Source organism: Corvus kubaryi, unplaced genomic scaffold (assembly GCF_017639235.1).
Source record: "Corvus kubaryi isolate FWS band 111438036 unplaced genomic scaffold, C.kubaryi_AGA036_p1.0 78, whole genome shotgun sequence".
Taxonomy (NCBI): Eukaryota; Metazoa; Chordata; class Aves; order Passeriformes; family Corvidae; genus Corvus; species Corvus kubaryi.
Genome location: NW_024582065.1, coordinates 1,975,535 through 2,002,162, shown reverse-complemented (window position 1 = coordinate 2,002,162; position 26,628 = coordinate 1,975,535). Strand labels below are relative to the sequence as shown.

Below are 26,628 nucleotides of genomic sequence, written 5' to 3'. Positions count from 1 at the left end.
CTGGGTGAGGAGCACAATGCCCTGCCCCACTCTCCTTTGCCGTGGCTGCATCTAAAGCTCCATATCTGGATTGTTACAACAGCCCGAGTCCTGCTCAACCCACGCTGGAGATAAGAGAGGCCGAGTTCTCCTCTTCGAGCACAGATTAGAGCTAATAGCTTTTAATGAATAAATTAACATCCACACGCGAGGCTCTTTGTCAGGCACAGCCAAACCCAGCCCCGCTGCTCACACCAGAGCTGCAGTTTGAGCCTGGACTCCTGCACTGAAAGGATTTGAATTATTGCTCTGCTGTCACCTCATCAGGTGTTCACTCTTCTGCTCCTGGTGCTGTCTGAGAAGCGCTGCCTGTGTGATTCAGGGTGAAGGCTGCTCAGTGCGTGACAGGGGACATGAGCAGGAAGATGTGTGGGGGTTGATTTTTTTTTTTGTCTTTCAATCAGCTCATTGAAATGGGAGGGAGAGAATCTCCCGGCAATCAGAGCACTCAGGGGTGCTGATGCTGCGAACACCCTGGGGCTGGAGGAAATGAAATCCCCCAGCTGTCACATCCCTTCCAAAAGGATGATAACAAGGGAAGCTTAATGCATTTCGCTGCTGCTAATTTATACAGGGACTGCTCCCCGCAGGAGACACTCCCAGCACCACTTCCCGTGGATTTCCATACTCATCCTTAAACGCCCGGCTCCTGAATAACGGGAGAGACACCTGCTTTCCACTGGGAGGTTTTTCAAGGACAGGGAGTCACAGGACAGAGGCTTCCCACTGGCAGAGAGCAGGGTTAGACGGGATATTGGGAAGGAATTCTTCCCTGTGAGGGTGGGGAGGGGTTGGAATGGAATTCCCAGAGCAGCTGTGGCTGCCCCTGGATCCCTGGAAGTGTCCAAGGCCAGGTTGGAGCAAGCTGGGACAGTGGAAGGTGTCCCTGCCCATGGCAGGGGGTGGGAACGAGATGATTTTGAGGTCCCTTCCAGCCCAAACCATCCCATGATTCATCCACCCAGCTGAAGGTTACTCACCCCAAAGTCGAAGCAGTTGAATGAAGAGTGGAAGTAGTTCCTTGGCCCCAGGCCGTACATCTTCAGAGACATCTCGGTGAGGAACAGCCCCAGAAAAACAAACTCTGCGAAATCTGGAAACAGGAAAAGAGATTCAATCGATCCACAAGCCCTTGGTGGGCAGAGCTCTTCATGTGGGGAACTTTTTGTTCCTTCTTTCACAGCACCGAGGGCCTCCTGGCTGAAGAAAATCCCAGTGCAGTGGCAAACAGGAGCCAGGGCCAGTTTTTCACCATTATTTCTGTGTGTCCATGAGCTGTGTGCAGCCTCAAGAGCTGCACCTGTACTCCTGGGTGGGGGCAGGAGCATTAAATAATATTCTCATCATCTCTGTAAAGGAATTTCATAGGAAAGCCCTGGATCTGATATTTTTAAAGGTCAAATTTAATTGCAAAGATGTTTTGGGACTTCTGTACTTGCAAGAGATGGAGACTTTTGGGTGTGGGGTGTAATTTTCTGTGGCAGCCTCTGATGATAAAAATACCTTTCTACCCAACAGAAGCGCTGACTCTGAGGGCTCACATTCAGAGGTGTTGTGTCTCCTGTTACCACATTTATTTTTATTATGCCTTTATAGCCCTGTAATTATGGAAGAGCCTGTTCTGGTTCCTTTTCCTTCACATATCCCAGGCTGGGAAGCTTTTGATGGGAAAATTTATCACCTATGATGAGACAAAGGGCAGAAGGAGCAGAGCTGGAGGCTTCAATTTCCACAGCAAGTTTTGAGGACTTGAAGCTCCAGCAAACGCTGCCTTTGGCATTTTAAGTTTGGATCTGGAGGCCAACAAGCAACAGCAAGAGTGAAACGTTAAAAGCAAAAAAAAAAAGCCAAAAAAAGGGCAAAGCCCACCTACACTACCAAGAAAAACCAAGCAGCAGAAGGCAAACATCTCTCTCTAAAGAAAAGATGAGGACAAGAATCAAACTTCGAAAGGTGGGGATTAATCACCTCGTTTAGCGCAGCACAGGAGGTTCTCGGAGGCTGCAGCAGCACAGATGCCACAAGAAAGTCTCCTGTAACTTCAGTTTTATGATTCCAGGAACCATAAAGAGGAGATGGTGCCAAGCTTTACTCAGAGGTGCACAGAGACAGACAAGGGGCAACAGATACAAGGAAAATTCCAGCTGGATAATCCTGGATTCCAGGTGCTTTGCACTCTGGGGCAGCTCCGATCTCTGCTCCTGGGCCAGGGACAGCACCCAGGGAGCGGCTGGAGCTGGGCCAGGGCAGGCTCAGGCTGAGAGCAGGGAAAGGTTCTTCCCCCAGAGGGTGCTGGGCACTGCCCAGGCTCCCCAGGGAATGGGCACGGCCCCGAGGCTGCCAGAGCTCCAGGAGCGTTTGGACAGCGCTGCCAGGGATGCCCAGGGTGGGGCTGTTGGGGGGTCTGTGCAGGGCCAGGGGTTGGATTGATGATCCTGGTGGGTCCCTTCCAGCTCAGCACACTCCATGATTCTCTGACCTCCTGCAGCTTCAGCTGAGTGTGGGGAGAGACAGAGGAGGGAATGAGGGTCCTTCCCACCTGCCTGGATTTCCATTCCCAGGTTTCCACATCCATATGGAGTGAGCAGAGCTGGCCCAGGTCCATCCTGTACTGCTGGGAGTCTTTGGAAATGGTTCGAAAAATGCAGCTTCAATTACCCAAAAAATAAAAAGGGCTTTAAAATTTTAAATTTTAAATGAAAGCCAGTCATGGAACACCATGGGCATAAAGTTCCCTGAAATCCAGGAAGCAATAATGAGATGAGAGAGGTTTTATCAACACCTTAGTGAGGAGCCTGCAAAAGGACACTCGTGCCAACATTTGCAAACGGGGAGGAAATTTCAGGCGAGTTTTAATTATCCCATGTGAGCTGCTCTCCTTGAAAACAGGAGCAAGATCATTAAAGGAGACTCTCAAAGGCAACGTGTTCCCAGCTGAGGAGTAAGATGACAAAATCTGAGATTCAAAGCCTTTTTCCTAGGAAGAGGGCAGGCTCCACCCTCTGGATCTCAGTGCTCAGGGAAGGGCTTGGGCACAGGAGCAGGACAACTGCCTCTCACCTTGAGCTTGGAGCTTTTGAGGAGAAGCATCTTCACACCTGACCAAGCTGCAACTTTCCTCTCCTTTCTGACAGGAGAGATGCAAGGACTGAGTGAGGAAACCGCTGTCTCCAGCACCAAGGATCCCAGAGCAGGGAGTTACCCCTAATTATGCTGGAAATCCATCTGACCGTCCATCCGCTCTGGTGAGGCCCCACCTGCAGAGCTGCCTCCAGCCCTGGGACCAGCAGAAGGACATGGAGCTGCTGGAGAGAGTCCAGAGCAAACCATGGAGCTGCTCCCAGGGCTGGAGCCCCTCTGGAGCCAGGCTGGGAGAGCTGGGGGTGCTCACCTGGAGAGGAGAAAGCTCCAGGGAGAGCTCAGAGCCCCTTCCAGGGCCTGAAGGGGCTCCAGAAACTTTGGTTTCACACTCAGCAGCTGGTGCTTATCGGAATGACTTCCAGGGGAGGATTCCCTATCCCAAGGATTGATATCCAGCCAATGCTTTGAGACCTTGTTTAATCAGCTGATAAAAAAATCATAGGGAGAGGTTGTGGATCCTACAGGAAGCAATGCACAGCCCCCAGCTCTGTCTCATGTCTAGCAGGGAGATTCTCATCCTCTTATCTCTGCCCCAGCCTCACCTGTCAGAGCCACACCTCAGGTGCCCCCCAGATTCTTCCACAGAACCACAAAAACCCTCAGTGATGTTTTTTAACTGCAAATTTGCACCAACAGACCTCAGGACACTTTGCCAAGACAATTACCATCATTCCAAAGGAGGAATAAAGGAGGAAGGAACCAAGGATTAATGTTCAGTCCCCGCTCCAGCAGGAGGCTGAACAAACCCCGGGTATCAGCAAGTGCAAGGTGTCACCATCAGACTGACACATCCTGCAAATCCAGGATATCATACAAGAAAAAAGCGAGAAAGCTGGCAAAACAGAATCAAGAAATATTTGATTCTATTAAAAAAAACCCAACATATAAAACCCAGGAGATGTTTAAAACTCAGAGCATCTAAAAACCAACTTCCTTCTGCTGCTCTTGCAAGAGCCACCCTTGGCCTTTCCCAGCTGATGAATTCCAGCTCAGAGCCCAGAACTGGCAGCAAGAGCTGAGTCTCAGCAGGTACCAGATGCTACAAATCACAGCCCAGTGAGGCTGGCATGGAAGGAAGCAAAATCCAGACCCTGAACTCCTTGGGCAGAAGGAATTGGCTCCATGAAGAGGCTGCTGCATCCAACACACGATTCCTTCTGAGAAGGCCCTGCCTAAATAATTGAAAATGCAATTTTGTTGTTTGGACCTCCTGGTGTTCAGACATCAGCTAATTTCATTTGCCTTAATCAAAAGCATTTTGTGATGTGATTTAAGGAGGCAAACTTTGATACAAACACTCTTATTTCATTTCCAAGTTGTGCTGTTGGCAAAGGCCATGCAAGCACCCCTTCACCCCACACCTTCGAATTAGGCTCCTAATTAGAGCTACCAGCTCCTTTTTGTCAATCACCCATGCATTAATTCCATTTCTGCCCCATCTCCCAGCCCAGTGCCATCAGAAGCAGGTGCTGAGCCTGACACTTCCCTCTCCTCACTTCCCTCTCCCATTAAACCGAGCAGGAGAACCTCAGCGGGGCAAAGCTTCCCCCTTTTCGACCAAGCAGATGTGAAATGCTCAGCAGACAGAAATAAATATGCTCCAGAAAGCCTTTTCCTTGCAAATGCTGCATATTGATATCCAGAGGGAGCTGGGTCTTCACTTCAAAGGGAACAACAGCACCAAAAAAAGGCCAAATTGCCTCAAACATGAGCATTGGGCAGGGAAGAGGCTCTCGGGCCATAATGGCTCAAATCCTGGATTTATCGGAGAGGAGACATTGTGGATTTTGGGTTCAGACCTCCATAAATTAAGGAGCCAGTAAGGATCCCTGCAGGATTAGCTGGAGAAGGGAGAGAGCTTTGGGAAGGACAGGCCCCGAGTGAAACCTCAATGATCCAGTGCCGAAACCTCCTCCCCACGGCCCCTAAAACCCACCCCACAGGTCCAGAGAGCTCTGGTCCCAACTTTATCCCACAGCTTTAGCCAGAGGAAGAGGAGAGCACCCCCAGCCCCATCCCTGGGGCCTCCAGCTGCTTCCACAGCAGGAACTGCTGCACATTTCCAAAGGCACAGCCCTGAGTGAAACCCTTCACTCTGCACCTCCGCTGGGTCCCCAGGATGGATTCGGAGGGGAGCACAGCTGAAAATTCACCTTTGCTGCTACCAGACCTCAGTGATGCCATCCTGGAGTTGGTTTCTGACAGAAATCTCTTCTTTCTCACAGTATTGGCAGTGGTGGAAATGAACATGAAGAGATGATGATAAAATCATTAAATATATGCACGAAATATATTCTTTTATAGGCAACTGCAGCTTATTTAACCAAAGTTCTGTGCTTCAGTGAGCAGTGTCCATCTACAGCATGAAAGAAATCCTATTTGGCCCTGGAGTCCTTTCCATACAGAGAAGGAGAATCTCTAATCAAATTTGAGGATAATTACAAGGGCATAAAGTATGGCCTGTTATTAATCATACCACAAGAATTCAAAGAATTCCTCATCAGTTCTTTCAATAAGGCTAAAGAAATCCCAAGCCTCTCTCCAAAGCTCTGGCAGTCCTTTTTCCAAAGCAGTTGTAGAGATATGGAGCATCAAGCAGAGGAAGCTAATCAGAACAATTCAAAACAGAAAAGTTAAAAGAAAAGACCAAGGGAAAAATAAATCAATGCAGACCCGTAGGCTTTTACCAACTGTTCTTTAAGTAAAATTAATTTGTAATGTAATTAAACTTCTCCCCAGAGGGACAGGTATAATTGAATCAGAGGTGCCTGGGCAGAGTTACAGGGTTTAGCAGATCCTCAGAGGCTTTCCTGTGCTCCTCTCCTGCTGCTGCAGTTCACAAAAAGCCTCCTTGGTTCATTCCTAAGCACCTTCCGTGGAACAACATCATTGGGATTTTTGATTTCTCTCTTGCTCTGCATCAGACCAGCCACATCCTGCTCCTCTGCAGCGATGCTCCCTCATCATGGATTAACTTTAAAGCCATTTTTAAACTCTGTCACTCTCACACTTAAAGGATTTTGCCAAGTATTTCCAGGAGCTGTTTAAAATCCCCTGGGTTTGTGCTGTCTCGTTCTGCCCCTGTCTAATGGATTTGTGCACAAATCTTGGGCAGAACGGGGCTTTCCAGGAGCATTCCTGGAGGGCTCAACCCCAGCTGGGCTCCTTCCCAGCTGTTTGTGCTGCAGAGTTATCCAGGCAGGAGTGAGGGGGCACATCCAGTCTGTCCATCAGTGCAACAGCAAAACAACCAGCAAAGTCCTTAAGGCATCAAATACTCCCTGCAGTCAGTATTCAATTCAAGATTTGTAGGAAAGATGATGCTATGAAAACTCTGCCATCCCCCAGGAAAGGGGGTAGAAAGGTTTAGGTCATCCCCAATGAAGAGCCAGGTGTGAATTTAGCTCCTCATCCTGCAATTCAGGAGGGTTTGGAGGTATGGGACACTTGGAATTTAAGAGGTTGAATGCATAGGCCTCTGCAGGACAAGTCTCCAAAGTTCTTTGTTCTAAAATCACACTAAAATAGGTTTCTGCCGAGAGCTTCCACTGCACTATTCCATAGGACAGAGCAGAGACAATCATCCCCAAAATGAACCCACAGAGCCTCTGCTTCCTGTCTTGGAGAAAACCATCTTAAAAAATAAAACAAACCCCAAAACAAAAACATAAACCCCCCCAAAATCCCACAACAAACAAAAATTATCTGGTGTACATTAGAATTTCCATGATGACCATTCATGGAGAGATTTAAATGGGATATTGGGAAGGAATTGTTCCCTGGGAGGGTGGGCAGGCCCTGGCACAGGGTGCCCAGAGCAGCTGGGGCTGCCCCTGGATCCCTGGCAGTGCCCAAGGCCAGGCTGGACATTGGGGCTTGGAGCAGCCTGGGACAGTGGAAGGTGTCCCTGCCCGTGGCAGGGGTGGCACTGGGTGACATTTGAGGTCCCTTCCAACCCAAACCAGTCTGGGATCTCTGGGTTTTATTCTCTTTGTCACAGTGACCAATCTTGTACCACCCTGTCTAAAAACCCGATGCGAGCACCCACAAAACCTTTCCCTATTTTTGGATAACCTGTTTTCTCCTGTGACCCACACTGGGCTGCCCCTCCCCAGTGCCAGTGTTGTTTCCAGCAGTGTTTAATATCTGAGAAAGACGTGGAGCTCCTGGATGAACAGCAACGAAGATGATGAGGGGACTGGAGCATCTCTCTTCCGAGGACAAGGCTGAGAGAGTTGGGGCTGCTCAGCCTCGAAAAGAGATGACTGAGAGGAATCTTATCAAAATATCTGCAGGGAGGGCTCAGAGCAGGGCCCAGGCTCTGCTCCCTGGGGCCCAGCAATGGCACCAGAGCAACGGGCAGGGACTGATCCCAGAAAGTTCCACCTGAACATGAGGAAGAATTTCTTCCCTGTGAGGTGAACAAGTTGCTCAGGAGGGTCTGGAGTGTCCCTCATGGGGATATTCCAGAGCCATCTGGGCACAATCCTGTGCCCTGTGCTCCGGGATGGCCCTGCTGCAGAGGGGAGGTGGCACCAGGTGACCCCTCTCAGGTCACTTCCCTGCCCCATCCTGGGATTTCTTTCAGGGAATTGCAGGGGATGATTTGTGAAACCCCTGTCCATGAGCTCTCACAGGTGATGGTGCAAAGATGGCTGCGAGGATGCTGAGACTTTAACCCCCAAGAAATCCCAATTTCTGCTGGTTTTCTGCCTCTTCCATTAAATATAAGGCAGTGGGATCCCCCACTCCCAGCTCAGTGGGATTCTACACCAAGAAATTCAAACTTGCTGCCCAAGTGCTTCTGAAACTAATCGACCTCACTGGGTGTTATGGGCACATGCAGAGCTCCTGAAAAATGGATCCATCCCTAATTCCAACCTTCCCTACTGTTTGTCTTCAGCTGGGATAGATTGGATAGATCTGATTTGCAGCCTCTATCCCAGATAAATTTCCCACCTGGAGGTGAATCTTTAATTCCAAGAGACAGAACCAGCCCTTCCAGCCCTCACTGGAACATTAAGGAGTTTCTGGCTCATGGATTTTTTCCAATCCCTTGGAAAAGCCACTGGATAAGGTGCTCCCAAAACTGAGTTTTGGAAATCTGAAACCTTTTTTTGGAGTTGAAAGACTTCAAGTGTGGGGTTTGTTTCCTCAACATTTAGTCCCAATTCCAGAGGAAATCCTAATCCTCAAGCTTGTAATTACTCTGCCAATCTAGCTTATTATTTCCTCTGGTAAATCGAGGTAATGAATAAGCAAGAGTAACTTCTCTGTATGGTCTGTCTCTCTTTTCACTAGAAATCTTGCCCAAAAAAAAGACTTGAAAGAAGTTTCTGTCCTTATTATGCATCTCTCATTAGAGCTCCATTACCTGGTGGCATTAAATATTTCAACCAATATTAATAAGGAGCTTTTGATGTCAGAGCAGTCAGTATTCCTGACCTTTTAGGTCTAGTGAAAAAAAAAAAACCTTCAAAAGTTTGCCTTTCTAAGACCTGAGGATCTGAGGAAAGAAATATTTAAGTATCTAATTTATAGAGAAACCAAGGCAAACTAGGTAGATAAGCATCTTTAAAGATCGAAACCAACATTGTGAAGACTGTTGGAAATATTTGGGTTTTTTTTCTTCCCAGTCTTCTGTTTGCTTTTTTCAGAAGTTTGACTTGAATTTTCATCTGGTCCAGTGCTGAACAACAGATTTGTTCTTGGCCATTTTACGGGGTCAGAAGTGGCCAAAGGAATGGCTTTGTCCTCAATAACTCCCATGAAACAAAAAGTTCAGCATGTTCTTACCTGAGGAATTTCTAGGAGTTTTCCAGGAGTCACAGCCTCCAAACTTCATTAAAATAAACAAAAAAGCTCCATCCTTCACCTTCCACGTTTTTTAAAACCAAGCTTTGTGAGCAAATGAGACCTCAGGGAGACACCACTTCTTCTTCATCAAAGCAATACTCAATTTAAAAAACCAAAAATCACATTTCAAAAGCACTTCTACACTCTGAGCTCAACCAGGTGACCACAGGAACCAGCCAAAATAAAAGCTTTTGCACAAATACAGGATAACCTTCCCTCTGGGATTATTTCTGTCACTTATTGGCACAGCAGGGCACCGTGACGCCCATCCCATGTCATCACACCCCAGGAGGGAGGAGGGCATGGAACCAAAAAGGAGCTGTAAAGCTACAACCTTTCAAAGGCTCTGACAGGAATCACAGCACCTGGGGGGAATTAGTGCCTGATCCCACAAGCACTGGCAGGATTTTTATCTCCCAGGCCATTCCACCTGCTGCTATCCCGGGAATATCAGAGCTGGCAGAGCTGTGAGTGTGTCCCCAACAGGAATCACCCATGGGTGCAGATCAGCGGCAAAAGTGACACAAATTTGCAGTTCTCTGCACACAGGTTAGACAGAACTCTGCCTCTTCCCAGGCACCATTCCCCTTCTTTTCGTGCATCCTGCTCCAGGACAAATCCTCCTTCCCCATTCCAGGACAACTCCTCCTGCCCCATTCCAGGACAATTCCTCCTTCCCCATTCCAGGACAACTCCTCCTGCCCCATTCCAGGACAACTCCTCCTGCCCCATTCCAGGACAACTCTTCCTGCCCCGCTCCAGGACAAATCCTCCTGCCCCATTCCAGGCTTTACATCTGGCTGAATCTCAACTTGGCAATAACCTTTAGGATAACAATCCTCTCTCAAACTGATTCCATGTGCTGGTGGATATTTTTCTGAATTGTGCAATTCAATAATTTGAAATACGATCGGAAAGAGAATTGGGATTTTTCAGCCTGGAGAGGGAAAGCCTCAGAGTGACTTAATTGTGGCCTTCCAGGACCTGAAGGAGCTGACAGGAAAGGTGGGGAGAGACGATTTACAAGGGATGGAGTGCCAGGACAAGGGGAATGACTTCAAACTGCCAGAGGGCAAGGATAGATGGGATATTGGGAAGGAATTGTTCCCTGTGAGGGTGGGGAGGGATTGGAATGGAATTCCCAGAGCAGCTGTGGCTGCCCCTGCATCCCTGGAAGTGTCCAAGGCCAGGTTGGATGGGGTCTAGTGGAAGATGCCCCTGCACAGCAGGTGGAATAAGCTGAGCTTTAAGATCCCTTCCCACCCAAACCATTCCATGACTGGTGAGTCAGTAGAACCAAGCTCCGAGGGCAGCCCAGAGCCGGGACGTGCCCGCGGTGCTGCGGGATCGGAAACGCCGGAGCTGCTGAGGGAACAGGAGCTGCCAGTACTCACAGAGAGCCGTGGTGAGCTTCTCGGGCTGGTCGTAGTGCACCATGGCCACACAGAGGGTGTTGAGGGCCACCACGCAGAGCACGACCCAGTAGAAGCTCTGAGCCTTCACCATGCGCCGGATGAAGAAGCGGAACATCTTCTCCTTCCTCCTGAAGTAGGACGAGCTCTCGTTCTTGCCACTCTTCAAACTGGCACGGGCGAAGGGAGACCCTGGGACAGAAAGAAGAGTCACCACACGCCATCCCAGCAGGGGAAAGGCTGGAGGGGGTTCCTGGGCCAGCCCTGGGCACACACAGAGCCTCTCCAAGCACCCAAAACAGCTCAGCACAAAGCTGGGAATGTTGAGAATGGGCTGAGCAAGGGCATCTCGCTTGTAATGAGGGATGAAGGCTGGGATTTTCGAACTTCATGGATCAGTGCCCAGCTCCACCGTCTGAACTGGGCTTCAAACCTTTGCAGCAATCCTGGTTGTTCCAGTTAAACTCATCCCTTTTTCCTGCTTGGCAGGGACAGAGAGCAGCAGGCACAGGGGGATTTCTGCCCATGCTGTGGGCATCCTCGTGGAGCTGGGTAGGTGCAAACAGGGAAGCTGGTCCCTATTGTCCCTGCTCCAAGGACCAATTACTATGGAACTGAATGAATTTTCCTCCTTTTACTCTCCAGCCTCAGGTATTTGCTCAGCAGAGGGCTCAATCTGCCTCGGTGCATCAGATTTTGGGTGCAGCCACTCATTTGTCTCAATTCTGCCTCTATCAGCTCCATTTCCACTCCGGGCTGAAACCCTGGCACAGAGTCAAAGGTTTCAACAATAGGAAGCTGATGGAAGAAATGACTCCTGATGCCAGCTCTCCCCCTGGGCTAGAGGCACTGCTCAGATGAAAAGCCAATCTCCAGCCCGTGCTGAGGCAGGAGAAATCAGGAATGAGGGAATAAACACAGGGACCCCTTGGGGTTCCTCTGCAGCAGCCTGGGGAGGTGGTGATTGTGCCAGGCTGGCCGTGCCTGTGCCAATGGTTTGTGGTAAGATAACACACGATTGCCCTTCCTCATCCTGGGATGGAGCATCCCAGCAGGATGAGCAGGACACACCTTGTCCTGTCCTGGAGCAGGTGACTCTCCTGGGCGCTGGAGAGGGCCCAGTGACATGAACAAAGCGTTCTGGCTGCAGCAGCCAAACCTCACAGTATGATCACCTCCATGGCAACACTTGGAAAGGGTGGGAATCTCAGCCAGCCTCATCCTGCAACATCGACCGCAGCAGCTGGAGAAAGGATGAGGCATCCAGATGTGACAGCAGCGGGTTCTCCAAGCCTCACAGCCCCACACAAGTGTGATTTTCCCCAGTGGAAAGTGAGCTCTCTGCTCCATTTCACACTTCTGGCCATCCACCAAAAGCAGAGCTGGCTTTGGCCAGGCTTTGAACAAACTCCTTGCTGAAAAACCCGGGTGTGTTCTTCTGTTGGTTTGAAAGTCCTGCCTTTGGCAGTTTGGAAAAGGAGAAATCACAGTGCTGCTCCTTTTGGACAACAAAAAGAGCCACAGGTTGGGATTTAGGCTGCTCCATAGCACAACACTCCTGGGCAGGTACAGAGCTCTTGGATGCCCAAGCCTCTCTGTACTCCCAGCCTGGCAAAGGAACAGCGCTGCCCTTTCACTGCCCTCCGCTGATCCTTCAGAAAAGCAGAGCAGTGATATTTAAACTGCTCTAACATGGAAAACATCCCCTTGTTCAGGCTTTGGTGTCTGGGAATCACAGCACAGAGGGTGTGAAGCCAGTGAGAGGCTGCACACTTCATGTGGAAAGAAAAGAATAAAAGCTAAGAACAACTGCAGAGAACGCTCTGGAAAGTGTTTACCACCCCAGAGCTTCATCCTGCAATCATAAAGCTCATCAAGCTACTTGTGTTTGAATTAAAGTGCAACATTTTCAGCCAATGGCCAGAGAGAGACCTGGCAAAGTCTCCCCCACGTTGAGCTGCACCTTCACGTGGCACTCAGGGATCATTTGTTAGTTCCTCCACGCTCCTTATGCTCCCATCTGAACACGTTACAGAAAACCATCCAAAAACCCCTTTTCTCCAAACCAGCTCCTTTATGCACAATTGCCCACGTGATCTGATTGTTTATGCTCTGCATCTCAGCCTCTTCACGAGCCTGCAGAAGTGGCTGCTTGATCCATTCCTTCTTTTCTGCCTCGTTCCATGAATCAAAATCAAAAACACTTTTCCCAAGTGGGTGAAGCGCTCGCAGAAGGTGGAAAGCACTGCTGTTATTTTCCCTGCCATATGCTCCCGAGACAGTTCCCAGCTCTGCCTCGGATTATTCCCGAGCCCAGATGCTCCGTCATCCACTGCCACCTGAAATGCTGAGCTCCAAGATCTGTTGGCGTGGCATTGGCTGCCCAGAGCCTGGAGGGACTTGGATTTGAAGGCAAAGATCTCGTAATTATTGCAACCGTGAGCAAATACCCCAGAAATGACCATTCCTTGTTATCCATGCAGGGATCCGAGGAAAAACAACAACAAACCAAACCAAAAATGCACACGGGCTGCTGCATTTTTGCTCTTTTTCAGCACCAAACCTCTCGTGGAAGTGGCAGCAGTTTCAGCACAAACCCTGCAGCTCAGTGCTGGTGTCAGGAACATGCCAAGCCACGCTCATTTCCCGCAACCAGGTCTTCCTTTAAAGGGGGGAAAAAAGTCCCAGCAGCAGCTGTGATCCCTTCAAACATCAATGCCAGCTTTCCAAAGGGCAATCGAGGCACTCATGCTTTGCAAGCAGCCACGGACACGGATTCTCAAATGTGCTGTTTGTGCTGCTCCTCCTGTGCATCCAGGATTTGCTGCTTTGTGGGAACCAGGCTGCCAAGATATTTCTTTGGAAGATAATGAGAACATCTGCTGCTTCAGCACCAAAACAGACTCCAACAACAGGCACGGGGATAAGCAAAACCCTGACTGCAGAGCAGGCACGAGCTGCCTCTCCCACGGCTCAGAGGGTTTTGGCTCCAGTAGCTCCCTGAGGTGGGTGCTGAGCACCCAGAGCCTCCCCTGCCAGCCCCAGAGCTGCCTCTGCCTCCCCTCCTGGGGCTGTCTCAGCAGGGAATCTGCTCTGGGAGCTGCAGGAGGGGCAGCACCTCCTCAGCCTGAAGAGCCCAGATTCAGCCCCAGCAATGCCCCTCAGGGCAGGACACCCTGCTCTGCACTCTATCTCCAGAGCTGCCTTTCAAACTGCTTTAAGATCTTCCTCGAAGGCAAGAACGAGAGAATTGAGGCCACTGCCCAGCACTTCCCAGTGGCCACTCCCACGGGAAAGGCTGCGACACCTCATGCTGGGCATTAGTGGACAGTGGGCCTGTGGCCACTTCCTCTCCTCCCTCCAACAGTGTTGTTTGACAGATTTGGGGTTCATAAGCATGAATGAGCACGTTCCAAGCAGAATCCCGGGATGGGCAGTGCAGCAGGGATTGTCCCAAGGCTTTGCAGGGCTCCCTAAAGGGTGCAGCATGCAAGAGCTGAGCCAGGCAGCGCAGGGACAGGGTGAAGCCACGGAGCTTTTTGCTTTGGGAAGTTGAGTGCTGCTGCAGGAGCAGTGGAAGTTCATTCTCCTTCAGGAAACTGCAGCTTCTGGAGCAAAGGAGCCGCTCCAGAGGAGGAAACAGGACACGGACAGGTTCAGGTGGAGATCGAAACCTCGGGGGATGCGAAGCCAGTACTCACCAACGGAGCAAATGTCTGTGAAATGGTCCTCACCTTCTTCTGCATGAATCAGGTCGTTTTTGCTCTTCTTTATTGCGGCTCTTTTCAACACTGCGTGCAAATTAAAGAGAAAATGCCCCGTGAGGATGCAGAGCGGATTCTCTCTCCCCCTCCCTTCACTTGCCAGGGCCAGCATTTCCTTCCCAATGCCAGCTTAAAGCTCTCCCACAAGGGTACCCGGGAGCAAACCGGACAAAACCCACAACCCTGCAGGGCCTCTGCACGCCTCGGTGCCAGGGTGCTTCATTCCTTTGACCTTCCAGCTCTTGAAGGTTTGCCAGGCACAGCTCTGCACGCAGCAGATGCAGGAGGGTGGGGGAGTCACTGCAGCCTTTCAGCACAGCACAAAGGCTGGGCAGGGTCACCGGATCTTCCCGAGCCTCACCGGGCTGGGGGATGAGTGCTGCCACCCCTGAAACCGCCAGTGCTGTTTGCAGTGGGCACCATGAGGGAGTCAGCATTTACAGAGCTCAGTTTACCACCCAGCGATGCCTCGAGGAGCAGAAAAGCTGCGTGGAAAAAGCGGCCACACATCAGTGAGCAGCCTCTCAGCAGCACCCGGTGTGCAACTCCTGCCCTCTGGGGACGGCGGAACTCTTTGAAAACACGGGTTTTTATTTTTTCCAAAAGCAGCTTTTGTGGGGAGAGAAAACATCGCTACGTTTACTCCAACAGGGAATGAGAGCTCTGCACTGTCCACCCAGAGCACGGGGCGGGGGGGGTGAGGCAGGAGCACTGAGGACGCTGCTCCCAGGACCACCTACCTGCAGAACCTTGAGAAGTGGCAGAAAAAAAAAAATCACGTTGGTACAGTTTGGTGACAGCTTCGAGACATACAGTAACTAAGCAGCACTTTCTATCAGCAGTAAGACACCCCACGGTGTGGTGATACAGACTGGTCCGTGGGCACACACAGCAAAGCCACTCACGCTGCAGAGACTGCCCCGGGGAGGCTCCTCCACAACATCCCCTCGCCCTACGCGGATTTTCCTGCCTGGACAGAGACGTGGATGCGCTTCCTCCTCCTAAGGGTTGTGCTTGTGTCACTTCAAGGGAACACCCAGAGCGTCACCCGGAGAGGATGCCCTGAACCTGTGATCTGGATCCATTATTTTGCCAATAACCCTTTGTGCTCCTTGCTGCCCCACCCAGCTCTAGGCTGAATCCTCTGTCCCAGCAATACCAGCTCTGGGGTCTCTCTGGCTGTGTCTGTCCCAGTACACTCCAGCATGTCCAGGGCCATCCCCAGCACTGGGATTGAAATTTTCCAAAACTCTCTAGCATGAATTGAGCAGCTTTTTATCTTCTCCCCCAGAAAACTCCTTGGTGTGTTTGGCAGTGAGGTTGTGCCATCTCTCCAGGCACCCTGGATGCCATGTCCCTCTGTTTTGGGAACTCAGAGAATTTACCAGCATAGACCTGGGCTGCTCCACAGCAGCTGCTCCAAGGCTGGGAACATTCTCAGGCTCCTTTAGCTCTAGGATAGGAGGAGCCTAAGTCTCTCTGGGTCTTTACTCCGTGCCTTGCACCCACCTCGAGTTTCTCACACCTCTCAGATGGCTCTTCCAGACACAAATTCCACCTGAAGCCTGACAGCCACGTGCTGGACAGGCTTCCCCAGCTCACACACACCCCCGACACACACACGAGGACTGGCCAAGCACACCTCAGCCCTGACCTGCTGCAGCCCCAGCTCTTCCAGCCCCAAATCCTCCCCAGCGCAGGTCACCGGGCTGGCCAAGGCGGACCAGCAGCCAAGCACCTGATGCTCCGAAGAGCTGCACGGCTCGGAGCCAGGTGCAAAACCACCTGGGGACTGTCACCGGTGACCTGGGCACGCGGGGCTGTGGGGGGAAGCTGCCCCTGTGTGCCACCTAAGCCCCTGGTGATTTGCAATCCACTCACTGTTGTAGCTGCTGCCGCTGCCAGTCTCTGCCGGCGCCGTGCCTTGAGGAATCGGCCCTTCCGAGGCGGCCCTCCCTGACAGTGAATGGGAGGAGAAAAAAAAACAGGAGGGGGAGGGAGGGGAGGGGAAAGGAGGAGACATGGGAGGACGAAAGATGGTCAGAAAAGGGAGAGGGAAGAGTCTTTAACTGAGCTTTGAGTGGCTGGCGCATCCTAAGAGCTGTCGGGGCTGGAGGCACAGGGGGAGCATCCCCGTGGCCTCGCTGCTCGGCTCCTCAGGCCGTCCTGCCGCGCTGGGCTCGCACGTCGGAAGGAAGGATCACCACACCCTGTTATGTCTTACTGCTTACGGCTAACAGGGGGCTCAGTCCCTGGGTCAAATCCGTTCGGAGCCCTGCCTTCTCTCGGTCAGCGCATTCTCTCTTCTCCATCCTCCTGGCAGCCTCTACCCCCTGCACACACAGCCAGCCACCCTCGGCAGGGCGTGGGGACCGACCCCGAGGGCACATCCCCGTCCCAGGGCGGTGTGGGGTGTCCCATAACTGCTCCTCAGCCACCTGCAGCCTGGAGGAGCCCCGGGAGAAGGGGCTCTGCGGCCGGATTTGTGCCGGATGCATGCGGGAGGATCCTTCCTGCTCGGGAGGAAGGCGTGGCAGTGACAGCAGGTGAACCTCTCCCGTGGCGCTGGAGGAAAAGTGCCCAGCAAAGCCACCTACCGTCCAGAGGGGACTTCTCCTCCGCGTTCTTGTCCTCCTCGGCCAGCATGACCTCCTCTGGAAAAGGAAAACCGGCCAGGGTCAGCCTCAGGTTCCTCACGGCCCTGCTCCCACACCAGTGGTGGGGGCAGCAGGCGCCAGTCCCAGTGCCACCCACCTCACCCCAGTGTCACCCCAGTGCCACCCCCTTACAGCGTCTGCAGGGGCATTCCCGGCTCTGGGATGTGCTTCTCGTGTTTCTCAGCCCGTGTCCCTCGTGCACAGAGGGAGGATTCCAAACAAACCCCTTCCTCCTCACAGCCACCCACTCCCGGTTCTTTGCCCGACTCTCCTCCCCAAGGCTCTTCTGGACACCAAGGACCTTCCTCCGGACTGGGCAGGACCACAAGTCCCCACAAGCCCCAGGAAGGTCCCTCATGCCCATCCACGCTGGAGACAGTTTGGGAATGATGCTCCACACCCATCGCTGCTCTTTTGTCTCCAGAAAACCAGGAGTGAGCCATGGGGAGCAGAGGGGTGGCACTGGGTGACAGCAACAGGGCCAGCAGGAGACTTGGTGTCACCACTGAGCCATCGCATCCAATCTTTGTCCAAATAAAATCCCCAGCACGTTTTCCACGAGGGAGCTCAGTGATTGCAACACCATCCTGGCGTCCCATTCCTCTGCAACTCTCCAAAATACAACCGTGCACTTTCCTAAAGTTAAAAAAAAAAAATCAGGAAACACTAAAAACCAACCCCCCCAAACGGAATAATTTTCATCTGCGTGAAAGACAACCCAATTTCCTGAGGTTTCCCAGGGCAGTGCCACCCCCCTGGCCAGTTTGCAGTGCTGTGCCAGTACTTGAGACCTCACTCAGAACCACAGATTTTCAGTTTGCTGCTGGAAAATGACGTGGGGAATCTGCTAAAGGATAACCCAAAGCAAACAAAACATTGAGCTGGCAGCTGCTAAACTCTGCACTTCCTTCTGTTCTTAAAAATGGCAAATCCACATGCCTGTAATTCCATCGAATTTGGGTTCTTACTAAAACATCTGACACCGTGTTCCCACCAAATTTTGCTTTAAAGTCCATTTAAGCCAACCTAGATGGAAGAGCAACTTCAGAAAAATAAATACAAACAAACCAGAGGCCAAACATCAAAGTGTGAGGCTGAGAGCTGTCTAGAAGGATACCAGAGGGATCAGCCTTATATAAACCCTTATAAGCCACACAAGCCTTATATAATCTCTTTATTAATCATCTGGGAGAGAGAGGCAATGATACTTTAATAAGACAGCAAATTGAGAAGGCTAAAAAGTAATACCAAGCACTGAGGAAGGCTGGAAACCCAAGCAGAGGGGAAGGAAATAGGAAAGTGCAAAGTAATGCACCAGAGATATGAAAGACAGCAAAGTTGACAGGGTTAAGAAGGTCAGATGAGCTCAAAGCTGCACTTTAAAAGGTGTAAAATCCTTCCAAAAACCCACAAGTTGTGCCTGCAATTCCCACCTACAATGCAGGTGGTTTTCAAGGCTTCCTAGGCCAGGTCAGAAGAGTGAAATGGGTGGTTTTGGACGGTTCAAGAGACTTCTCTGACCAACCAGCACCTCAGACCAAAAGGTTCTTCTGAAGTTTTGCCTGTACTGATGTTTGGGGGCTAAAATATGGGAGGAATTAAACTGCAATTCCCAGTGTGACTGCCCTAAAACACAAGGAAGGGATGGGTTAGACATGGGAACCCTCCCCACAGGCTGCTGGTATCAAAATATTCTCACCTACAAATTACACAACTCTGCAAACCTTTGCCCCAAATGAAGAGCCCTGAGTTGGTGCCCAAACAAATCTCCATCCATAAACACAGCTGGGCTAAGTTTTACTGTTCCCTTAAAATAATCCAACCCCATTTCACCTCTGAAATTCCCTCAAGCCTCGCTCTCCTCCTGCAGTGTTCCCGGGTTCTCTCCCTTGATAATTATTCCTGTCTGCCTCATGTTCCTTGGGAATCCAAAGGACCACAACTACCCCAGGAGGTTTTTAAGGCTAAAAAGAGAGCTCAGCAGGTTGCTCAGCACTGCTGGGAGGGGTTTTTAACCAGCCAGCATCCTGAAGAGAGGCTCAGGAGCTGCTTTGCCTTAATCATTGTTAACAGAGCCTGGAAGGAGATCACTGGGCACCTGAAAACCCCCCCAAAAAAGGTGCCTCTGCATTAGGAGAAATGTTCAGCAGAGAGATGGGATCAGATCAGCGATTTTGAGCCTCCAAACAAAGGCTCAGGGGCTTCACCAGGGTATCAGAGCCAGGGGTGTCTTGGCAGCAAGGTGAATTTTTGGTCGTTAGTGTGACTGGGCTGGAAATGAAGGCAAAGCAGCAGAGAAATGTGGTGCCCCTTCTCCTTCTCTCTGGTGTGGGGAGGGAGGACACTGGGGGCTCAAAAGAGCAGCAGATCACTGGAAATAACTCACACTCACCAGGCAGCAGAGGTGAGGAAAAACAAAGAATAAAGGAATTTAATTTCTGGCTTGGTAAGTAGAAAAAGTTCTTTAAAATGCAGCCTTTAGAAGTGGCTGTCACGCTCTCCCAGGGAACTCTGCTTTGTCTTTGTGGCAATTATCCTCCCCTGGCACCTCACATGGGGTTCAGTGCTGGAGGTGTCTTTTCCCATCTCTATCATGGGGCTCTGTTCTTCTAAAGAAAGCTGAAACCTGGAGTTCACAGAGCTCTGTTGTGTCAAGGGGTCCTTGTTGTGTCCTTGAAGTGACAGAGGGCTGGGAGAGAGAGGTGAAACCATTCCCAAAGCCTGGCACTCCAGTTTTGTGTGAAAAAGGTGGGTTTGGAGAGAATTAAAATGCAAAAGACATGAAACTTGATTAGCCCTGAACGGGAAGACTTTGAGTCTCTGAGCAAAGTGTTTTCCAAACGCTGCATGTCCTTGTAAGATAAGAGAAACATCTTCAAAAGAATATTTGTGGGCTCAGAAGCTCTTTACTCTGTGTGGAGAACTCGTAGTTCCCTGTTCTCCAGAAATGCAGCATTCCAGCCTTGGATTCCTGCACTTCTGAGGAGTTTAGTGGAGAAAGTGGCAAAAAAAAAAATCACTTGCGTGGATTGCACTGCTTGGTTTGCCCACTTTTTCATTCCTCTGGAAAGCACAATTGCCTTCAAACTGAAGGAGGGGAGATTTCGATGGGATATTGGGCAGGAATTGTTCCCTGGGAGGGTGGGCAGGCCCTGGCACAGGGTGCCCAGAGCAGCTGGGGCTGCCCCTGGATCCCTGGCAGTGCCCAAGGCCAGGCTGGACAAGGCTTCCAACCCAAACCAATCAGGGACTCTGTGATAATTAAAATTACAGACATGAATGAGAAACATTAAAGACGCTTAAGAGTGGTCAGTGAACAATAACCACGACGTTAAATTAAAATTATCGTTGGCTGAGGGGAGGGAAGGCACAGATGAAGGAGGGATTTTAGTCCCTCACACTTCCCTTGGTCCTAAAAGAGCCCTTGAGGTAAAAACCTGAGCACTACAAAGGACAAGGGCTCCTCCTGTCCAGCTCCAGCAACTACTCAGAATATGTAAAAAAATTGCAGAGCAAAAACAATCTCAGGATTAAGACATCATTTTATGAAGCACTGGAATGCAGCTCTCCACTCTCCCCTGCCTTGCATCAAAAATAAATGAGGGGAAAAAACAAATGAACAAATGCTCAGGGAGGATATTAGAAATGTTGGAAAGCTGGGGAGGCTTCCAGGGGAAGAGAGGGGATTGGGCTGATTGGTTCTGGGTGCTCCAGAGCAGGAAAAAATAAGAGGAAACAAGGTGGAGGGAGATTAGAGAAAGAAAAGTAATGAAAAGAACTCCTGAGTTCTTCCTCTCACTGCAGAAAGGCGACGGATTTAAAGGGAGGGCAGGACACGGCTTGGTGGGGTTGGTTGATTTTTTAAGACCAAACTGAGCATTAACATGTGGCACTCTTTGCTCCAAGAGTCAGCGAGGTCAAGGCTGGCAGAAGGATTTAAAACCAATCAGATATTCCCAGGAATAATGACCAAATCCTCCAGAGTTCCATTAGAGCAGAATCCCAGGAGCTTTTTCTCTTTCCTTTATGCAAACAGCTCCTGCCTGGGGCTGCTGCAGGGGGTTTCTGCCCAGCTCTGCCTGGGACTGTCCTCCGTGGCTGTATCCCCCGCTCCGAATCCTGGACAAGGAATTGCAGATCATTTCAGAGCTGAAATTCCCAAAACAGAGCTGGGAAGTCCCCGTCGAAGGCACAGTCCCAATTTTCAGTGCCTCAATCCTAAAGCCTGGATCCTCTGCTTTGCCTTCACGCCGCATTTTTATTCAAAGATTTTATTAACGCTGCTAAGCTGATTTTAATTACTGTTATTATTCAGCTGTACTAGGAAGCTCTTTTGTATTCCTATTATATTCTCAACAATGCCTTTACAGAGTATTTTTACCATTCCCTGATTCAGCTCTTTTCCATGCACGTCCCTGTTCCACAAAACCTTCTGGATCGTGTGTTATCAGGCTAAAAAATGTGTCTTTTGCAGCAGTTTCACTCGAGGTTGGTGTGGCATTTATTCAGCCCTGGCTACAAAGAAGTGGAAGAGGCAGGAATTCCCACAGGGATGCGAATTGGAGCAGAGGTTGGCTGTACATTTTATAATTTCTGCGTCCTAAATTTCTCACAAGTTCAGCTGGTGATGGGCAGAGCAGGCCCCAAAGTGGCACAAACCCTGCAGGGGAATTCTCAGCTCTGTTTTATTGACAGAGATCAGGATTTAGGGACCAAAAATCACCAAGAGCCTTAAAAGCAAGACAGGGCTAGAAAAGGAGAACCCCAGAGAACCCTGCTGCAGCTGCTGGGCAAACCAGGAATTAATCTGAGTTTGGGGTTGCACAGAAGCTGTAAACTAATGAGAAGACAAATTCTAAATGGGAAGGAAAGGGAATTATTTATTTTCTGATGCCTCCAGAACCACAGAATGAAGGGTGGCTGCCTGAGCTGCCGTAGAACCCTCACAGTGGATAAAAGTCTGACAACACAAGTGGCCCTCGGTTGTCACCCTGTGCAGCGCTACAAGAAACAACGGGTTGGAACCACGCCATAAACTGCTGATATTTTTGTTTTACAGTTCGGCTGTAAAGAGCAAGGATGAAGCTGATCTCTCTAAAAAGGCACCCAGGAATCTGCTTGAGAAACCACCACTTCTTTTCCTCCCCATCATTGTTCTGAAAGGCCTTTTCCCTTGGCTCAGACGTTGAAAAGCAAGCAAGGAGGAAATTACCCCGCTGCATGAAAGCACTGACTGTGGTTATGTCAATAGATAAATATCAGCTGCTCCATCAGGCAGGAAGGTTATCAGTAATCCTTGCAGTCTGATAAAAATGCTGTTTTCTGTTCAGCGAGTGTGGCTGGGTCCTGGTTAAAGCTGCTCACGCCTCGCAATGAGGAGCAACGTTCAGTTCTGGTGGTTATAAAGCAGTGTTAGCAGGGGCTGGGGGGAGCTTCACGAAAGGGATCTTTGCAGCTCGTAAAAAATGCCCCTCGGGTGGGTTTTACCACGACAGGAAGAAAGGCTGAGACACCAGCTGGGGCAGGGAGAGAATAAAGCAGAAATGACTCAGTTCCCCCTCGGTGGAGGCTTTGGGCACTCTTTTATATTGCCCTGTATTAGGGCAATTGCTTTGATCTCAGCAACAAAGTTGGCTCAGCTCCTTTAGCTTCGCTTCAACCAAACCGAGATCTTTTTGCGGTAACTTCGGTGCAAATGCTCAGAAAGAATTCCAACAAAACCAACGAGTGCTGGCTGGGCCCTCCCCAGGCTCGGCTGCACCAAGGACTCATTCTGGAGCCCATCACCAGCCCTCACTTGCCCCAAAACACATCCAATCAAGGCCAGGAGATCCCTGCCTTACCTGCTTTGAAGATCCACTCCAGGTACCCGTTGAGCTCCCGCTCGATCTGCTGCTGCCTGCGGAGCTTCAGGAACGCCCGGCGGTTCTCCACCCTCTCTCGTTCTTTGGCAAATTCACTGTGGGGAGAGAAGAGAGGGAAAACCCGTCACGGGCAGCCAGGGCAGGCACACAGCCCTCCCTCAGCATTCCAGAGGGGGGTTTGGGGAGCCTGTGGAGTCCAGGATGGGAGTAGGGGGTGGAAACCACAGCAAGGGATTTATTGTTGTCCAGCAGATTATTCCTTTGGAGCTCAGATGCTTCTCTGCCTCTCTCATCCCGAAAAAGACATGCAAAATTCCATGTGCACGCACCACAGCCAGTCATGAAATACAAATTATCATCCTCAACGCTATAAGCCATCCTCCAGCTCTCTCCACAGCACCATCTCCTATAGAAGCACAAGAGATCAGCACTTTTCTGAGGAGATTTGCTCTTTCCTGTCAGCCTTTCTTCAAGTTTTCCCAGGCTTTAGGTGATTGTGACAAGCAGAAGTCAAGTGAGTGAGTGAGGATGGATACTCTCGGGCGGAGTTGAAATAGCCCAGATATTCTGGCTTGAGGGTAAAAATGATCCTGCTGTTTGCTAAAATCCCATGGAAAGCAAGAATCTGGATATCATCACTAGAACAGGGCAGGCAGAAAGGAAATTTCATCCAACCATCATAAAAATCCTGTCCAAGTGCATCCCGCTGGTCTAGCTGGAACGATGCTGAGGAGAAAGTGCAGCCACCAGCCTAAGACAACCCACACTGGGGCTGGGAATTGTCCCACACCTCTGGGAATTTTCTGATTCCCCACGTGAAGGAGTTCATGTGCCATTTATGGAGCTCTGAGCCAGCCTCTGCAATCCCTGGTTTAGGCACACACAGGGCTGTCTCCCACAATAGCTTTGTGTGGATAAATGTGAGATCATGAGGCTTCAGTCCCCCAGCCCATCCTAACTCCGTTGTGTCCTTCACACCCCCAGTTTACTCTTAATTAATCAGTGAACTAATGATTTTTACTAAAATCCCACCTAATCAACCCACACGTGGCTCATCAAAAGCCAGCAAGGAGCAGGAGCTGGGAGAAGAATGGGGGAAAAAGGAGCTCCAGGTGCCAGGGGCAGCTTTGCACTCACGATCTGCAGCTGGTCCTTCAAAGGTGCCACTTCTGCTTCGTTTGGCAGGAATGTGACCCACAGAGAAGGGATTGGGGGAGGGACCCAACACTGATGGGGAGCTGAGCTGGAATCTTCATTCTGGCAGCACATCCCAGGCTCCTGACTCCTCTCTCCTGTCCCCACCTGCCAGGACAGCCCCTGACCCCTTCCTTGGAACAGAGGGAGTCAAAACACGGCTCTGAGCCGACAGCTCCTCCGTGGCACTCAGCACGTCCCCGGGGCGAGCCGGGATCCTGCAGTGTCAGCTGGGTCACCCCTCTTCCCTTTTGATGCTCTCATTCCTGTCCCTGCTGGTTGGGGCCAGGGACCTTCCCTCAGTCTGGATTTCTGCCTGGAGCAGGAGGAATGGGATCAGACAGCACGAGGTGACAACGTGAATTTCAATTTCCAGGCATGGTGTCAGCACAGATTTCCCAAAGGAGGAGACAACACCGGTGGGAAGTTTCCTGGAGGACCCCCGTGGGCAGGAAGGACAGCAGATGAGCCATGGCACTGCTCCCTCACCCCTCAGGAGCAGGAAAGGGAGAGCTCTCCTTGCAGAGCTTTTCATCTTCTGCCAGGTCCTGTCTGGCCTGAGGACAGTAAAAGTTACTTGTCCCTTTAATCACAACTTTATATTTCAGAGTCACAAAATGGAAAGAACCCACAAGGATCAGAGTCCAAATCCTCAAGTGGAAGGTTTGTACTTTAAAAGTGCAAGAAAATGAGGGAGAAACTGGTGGAAGTTGCAAACCTTCAGCAGTTTCTGCACAGCCACACACGGATCTCCCAAGGCACCAGTGAGGGACACTGTGAGGTTAAAGCCACCTGCCCCCTCCTGCTCCCTGGAACTGGCGGCTTTGGCCACCACAGAACCCCAGGATGGTTTGGGTTGGATGGGACCTCAAAGCCCACCCAGTGCCACCCCTGCCATAGGCAGGGACACCTCCCACTGTCCCAGGCTGCTCCAAGCCCCAATGTCCAGCCTGGCCTTGGGCACTGCCAGGGATCCAGGGCCTGCCCACCCTCCTAGAGAACAATTCCTTCCCAATATCCCATCCAGCCCTGCCCTCTGGCAGTGGGAAGCCATTCCCTGTGTCCTGTCCCTCCAGGCCCTTGGACAGAGTCTCTCTCCATCTTTCCTGTCAGCTCCCTTCAGGCCCTGCAAGGACACACTGAGGTCACCCCAAAGCTTCTCCTCTCCAGGCTGAACAATCCCAGCTCTCCCAGCCTTTCCTCCCAGCAGAGCTGCTCCATCCCTCTGATCCCCCTGGAGCCTCCTCTGGCCTCTCTCCAGCAGCTCCAGGTCCTTCCTGTGCTGGGCCCCGGGGCTGGGGCAGCTCTGCAGGTGGGGTCTCACCTGAGCACAGGGGCACAGGGGCACAGTCCCCCTCCCCTGCTGCCCACACTGGGGCTCAGCCCAGGGCAGGGGGTTCAGGGCTGGGGCAGGTCCAGCTCTCCCCCACAGCACCCCCAGGTCCTTCTCCCAGGGCTGCTCCAGCTGCTCATCCCAGCCTGGATTGATCCCAGGGGGCTGCCCTGACCCAGCTGCAGCTCCAGCACTCGGCCTAGTTAAACCTCACGAGGTTCCATGGGCCACTGCTTGAGCTTGTCCAGGTCTTTGTCCAGGCATTGCTGGAGAAGTCGGGATTGTAACTTCCAGGAGAAGGAGATTCCTTGGGTCTCTGCCCCTTAAATTCCTTCTGAATGCTCCAGAGCTTCTGCACATTCAGGTTCAAGACTGGAGGGTCTTGATGTAGGATCTTCCTGGTGAAAGGAGCTCCGTTTGTCCTTTCTCATTTCAGGAGATGCGAGAGAGGTTTGATGAAGCTGGGACTTGTTAAAAAGAACGTTTTCTATATGAAATGTAATAATAAACGATGTGTGTCTCTTCCACTCCATCCATCACCATTCAGGAGCTGAAATATTCCCCATTTGCTGCAACTGGAAAACTCCCAGAATTTCCCTTTGAGAGCTCTTCAACAAATTTCAGAACACATTCAAAGAAAGGGGAGAAAGCGATCTCAGAATGCCATATTTCATCTAAAAATATTTCAGCTGAAGTTTCCCTGCCAACTCCAAATGAAAACACAGAAAGCCCCATGGGAAGGGCTGGGAGCAGTAAATAAGTTTCCTCTTTTATTCAGCATAATTCCCATTTATGCCATTGACTTGCAAAAATCTCCCAAATCACCAGAAAGGAAAAAACCTGAGCAGAAATTTTCTGCTTCCTGTCCAGTTTTACCTCCAAGACTTTTTTTCAGAGCTGAAAAAAGAGATGGTTTGTTTTTGGGGGTTTTTTCCCCCCATGCTTTAGCTAGTTCTGGAATGTGGAATGATGTTTTTTGTGAGCATGGGGAGACAGATTTCCCAGAGCAGCTGTGGCTGCCCCTGGATCCTGGAAGTGTCCCAGGCCAGGTTGGACGGGCTTGGAGCAGCCTGGGATAGTGGGAGGTGTCCCTGCCCACGTTGTAGCCGATTCCACAGAGACAGCAGGGACAAACAGGATCCAAAGGCAGTGCATCCATCATGGAAACCACATCCAGTCAGGCTCAAGGTGTCCCATTTTTCTTCTCGAGAGCAGCCGGTGCTTAATGTCACCCGGAGGATGGATGGTTGTTGCTTATCACCTTGGTGGGTGGAAGAGTAAAATAAATCTCGGTGTGAAATACGCGCTGAAAGAGCCACTCCAGAGCAATTCCAGAGCCCCCCAAGCCACACCAGAGACCGAGGCAGC

The 26,628-nt window shown here is 50.8% G+C and overlaps 1 protein-coding gene across 1 annotated transcript in view; it reads right to left on the bottom strand.

Moving 5' to 3' along the window:
- The window catches only part of CACNA1B (calcium voltage-gated channel subunit alpha1 B), a 254,528-nt gene that overhangs the window by 96,604 nt on the left and 131,296 nt on the right, over nucleotides 1-26,628 (bottom strand). Inside the window, exons 8-12 of the mRNA XM_042052780.1 lie at nucleotides 22,713-22,828; nucleotides 16,810-16,866; nucleotides 14,150-14,239; nucleotides 10,431-10,640; nucleotides 1,020-1,132 (exon numbers count right to left, since the gene is read on the bottom strand). Coding sequence (XP_041908714.1) covers nucleotides 1,020-1,132; nucleotides 10,431-10,640; nucleotides 14,150-14,239; nucleotides 16,810-16,866; nucleotides 22,713-22,828 — 586 coding nt within the window. The remainder of the gene's footprint in view (nucleotides 1-1,019; nucleotides 1,133-10,430; nucleotides 10,641-14,149; nucleotides 14,240-16,809; nucleotides 16,867-22,712; nucleotides 22,829-26,628) is intronic.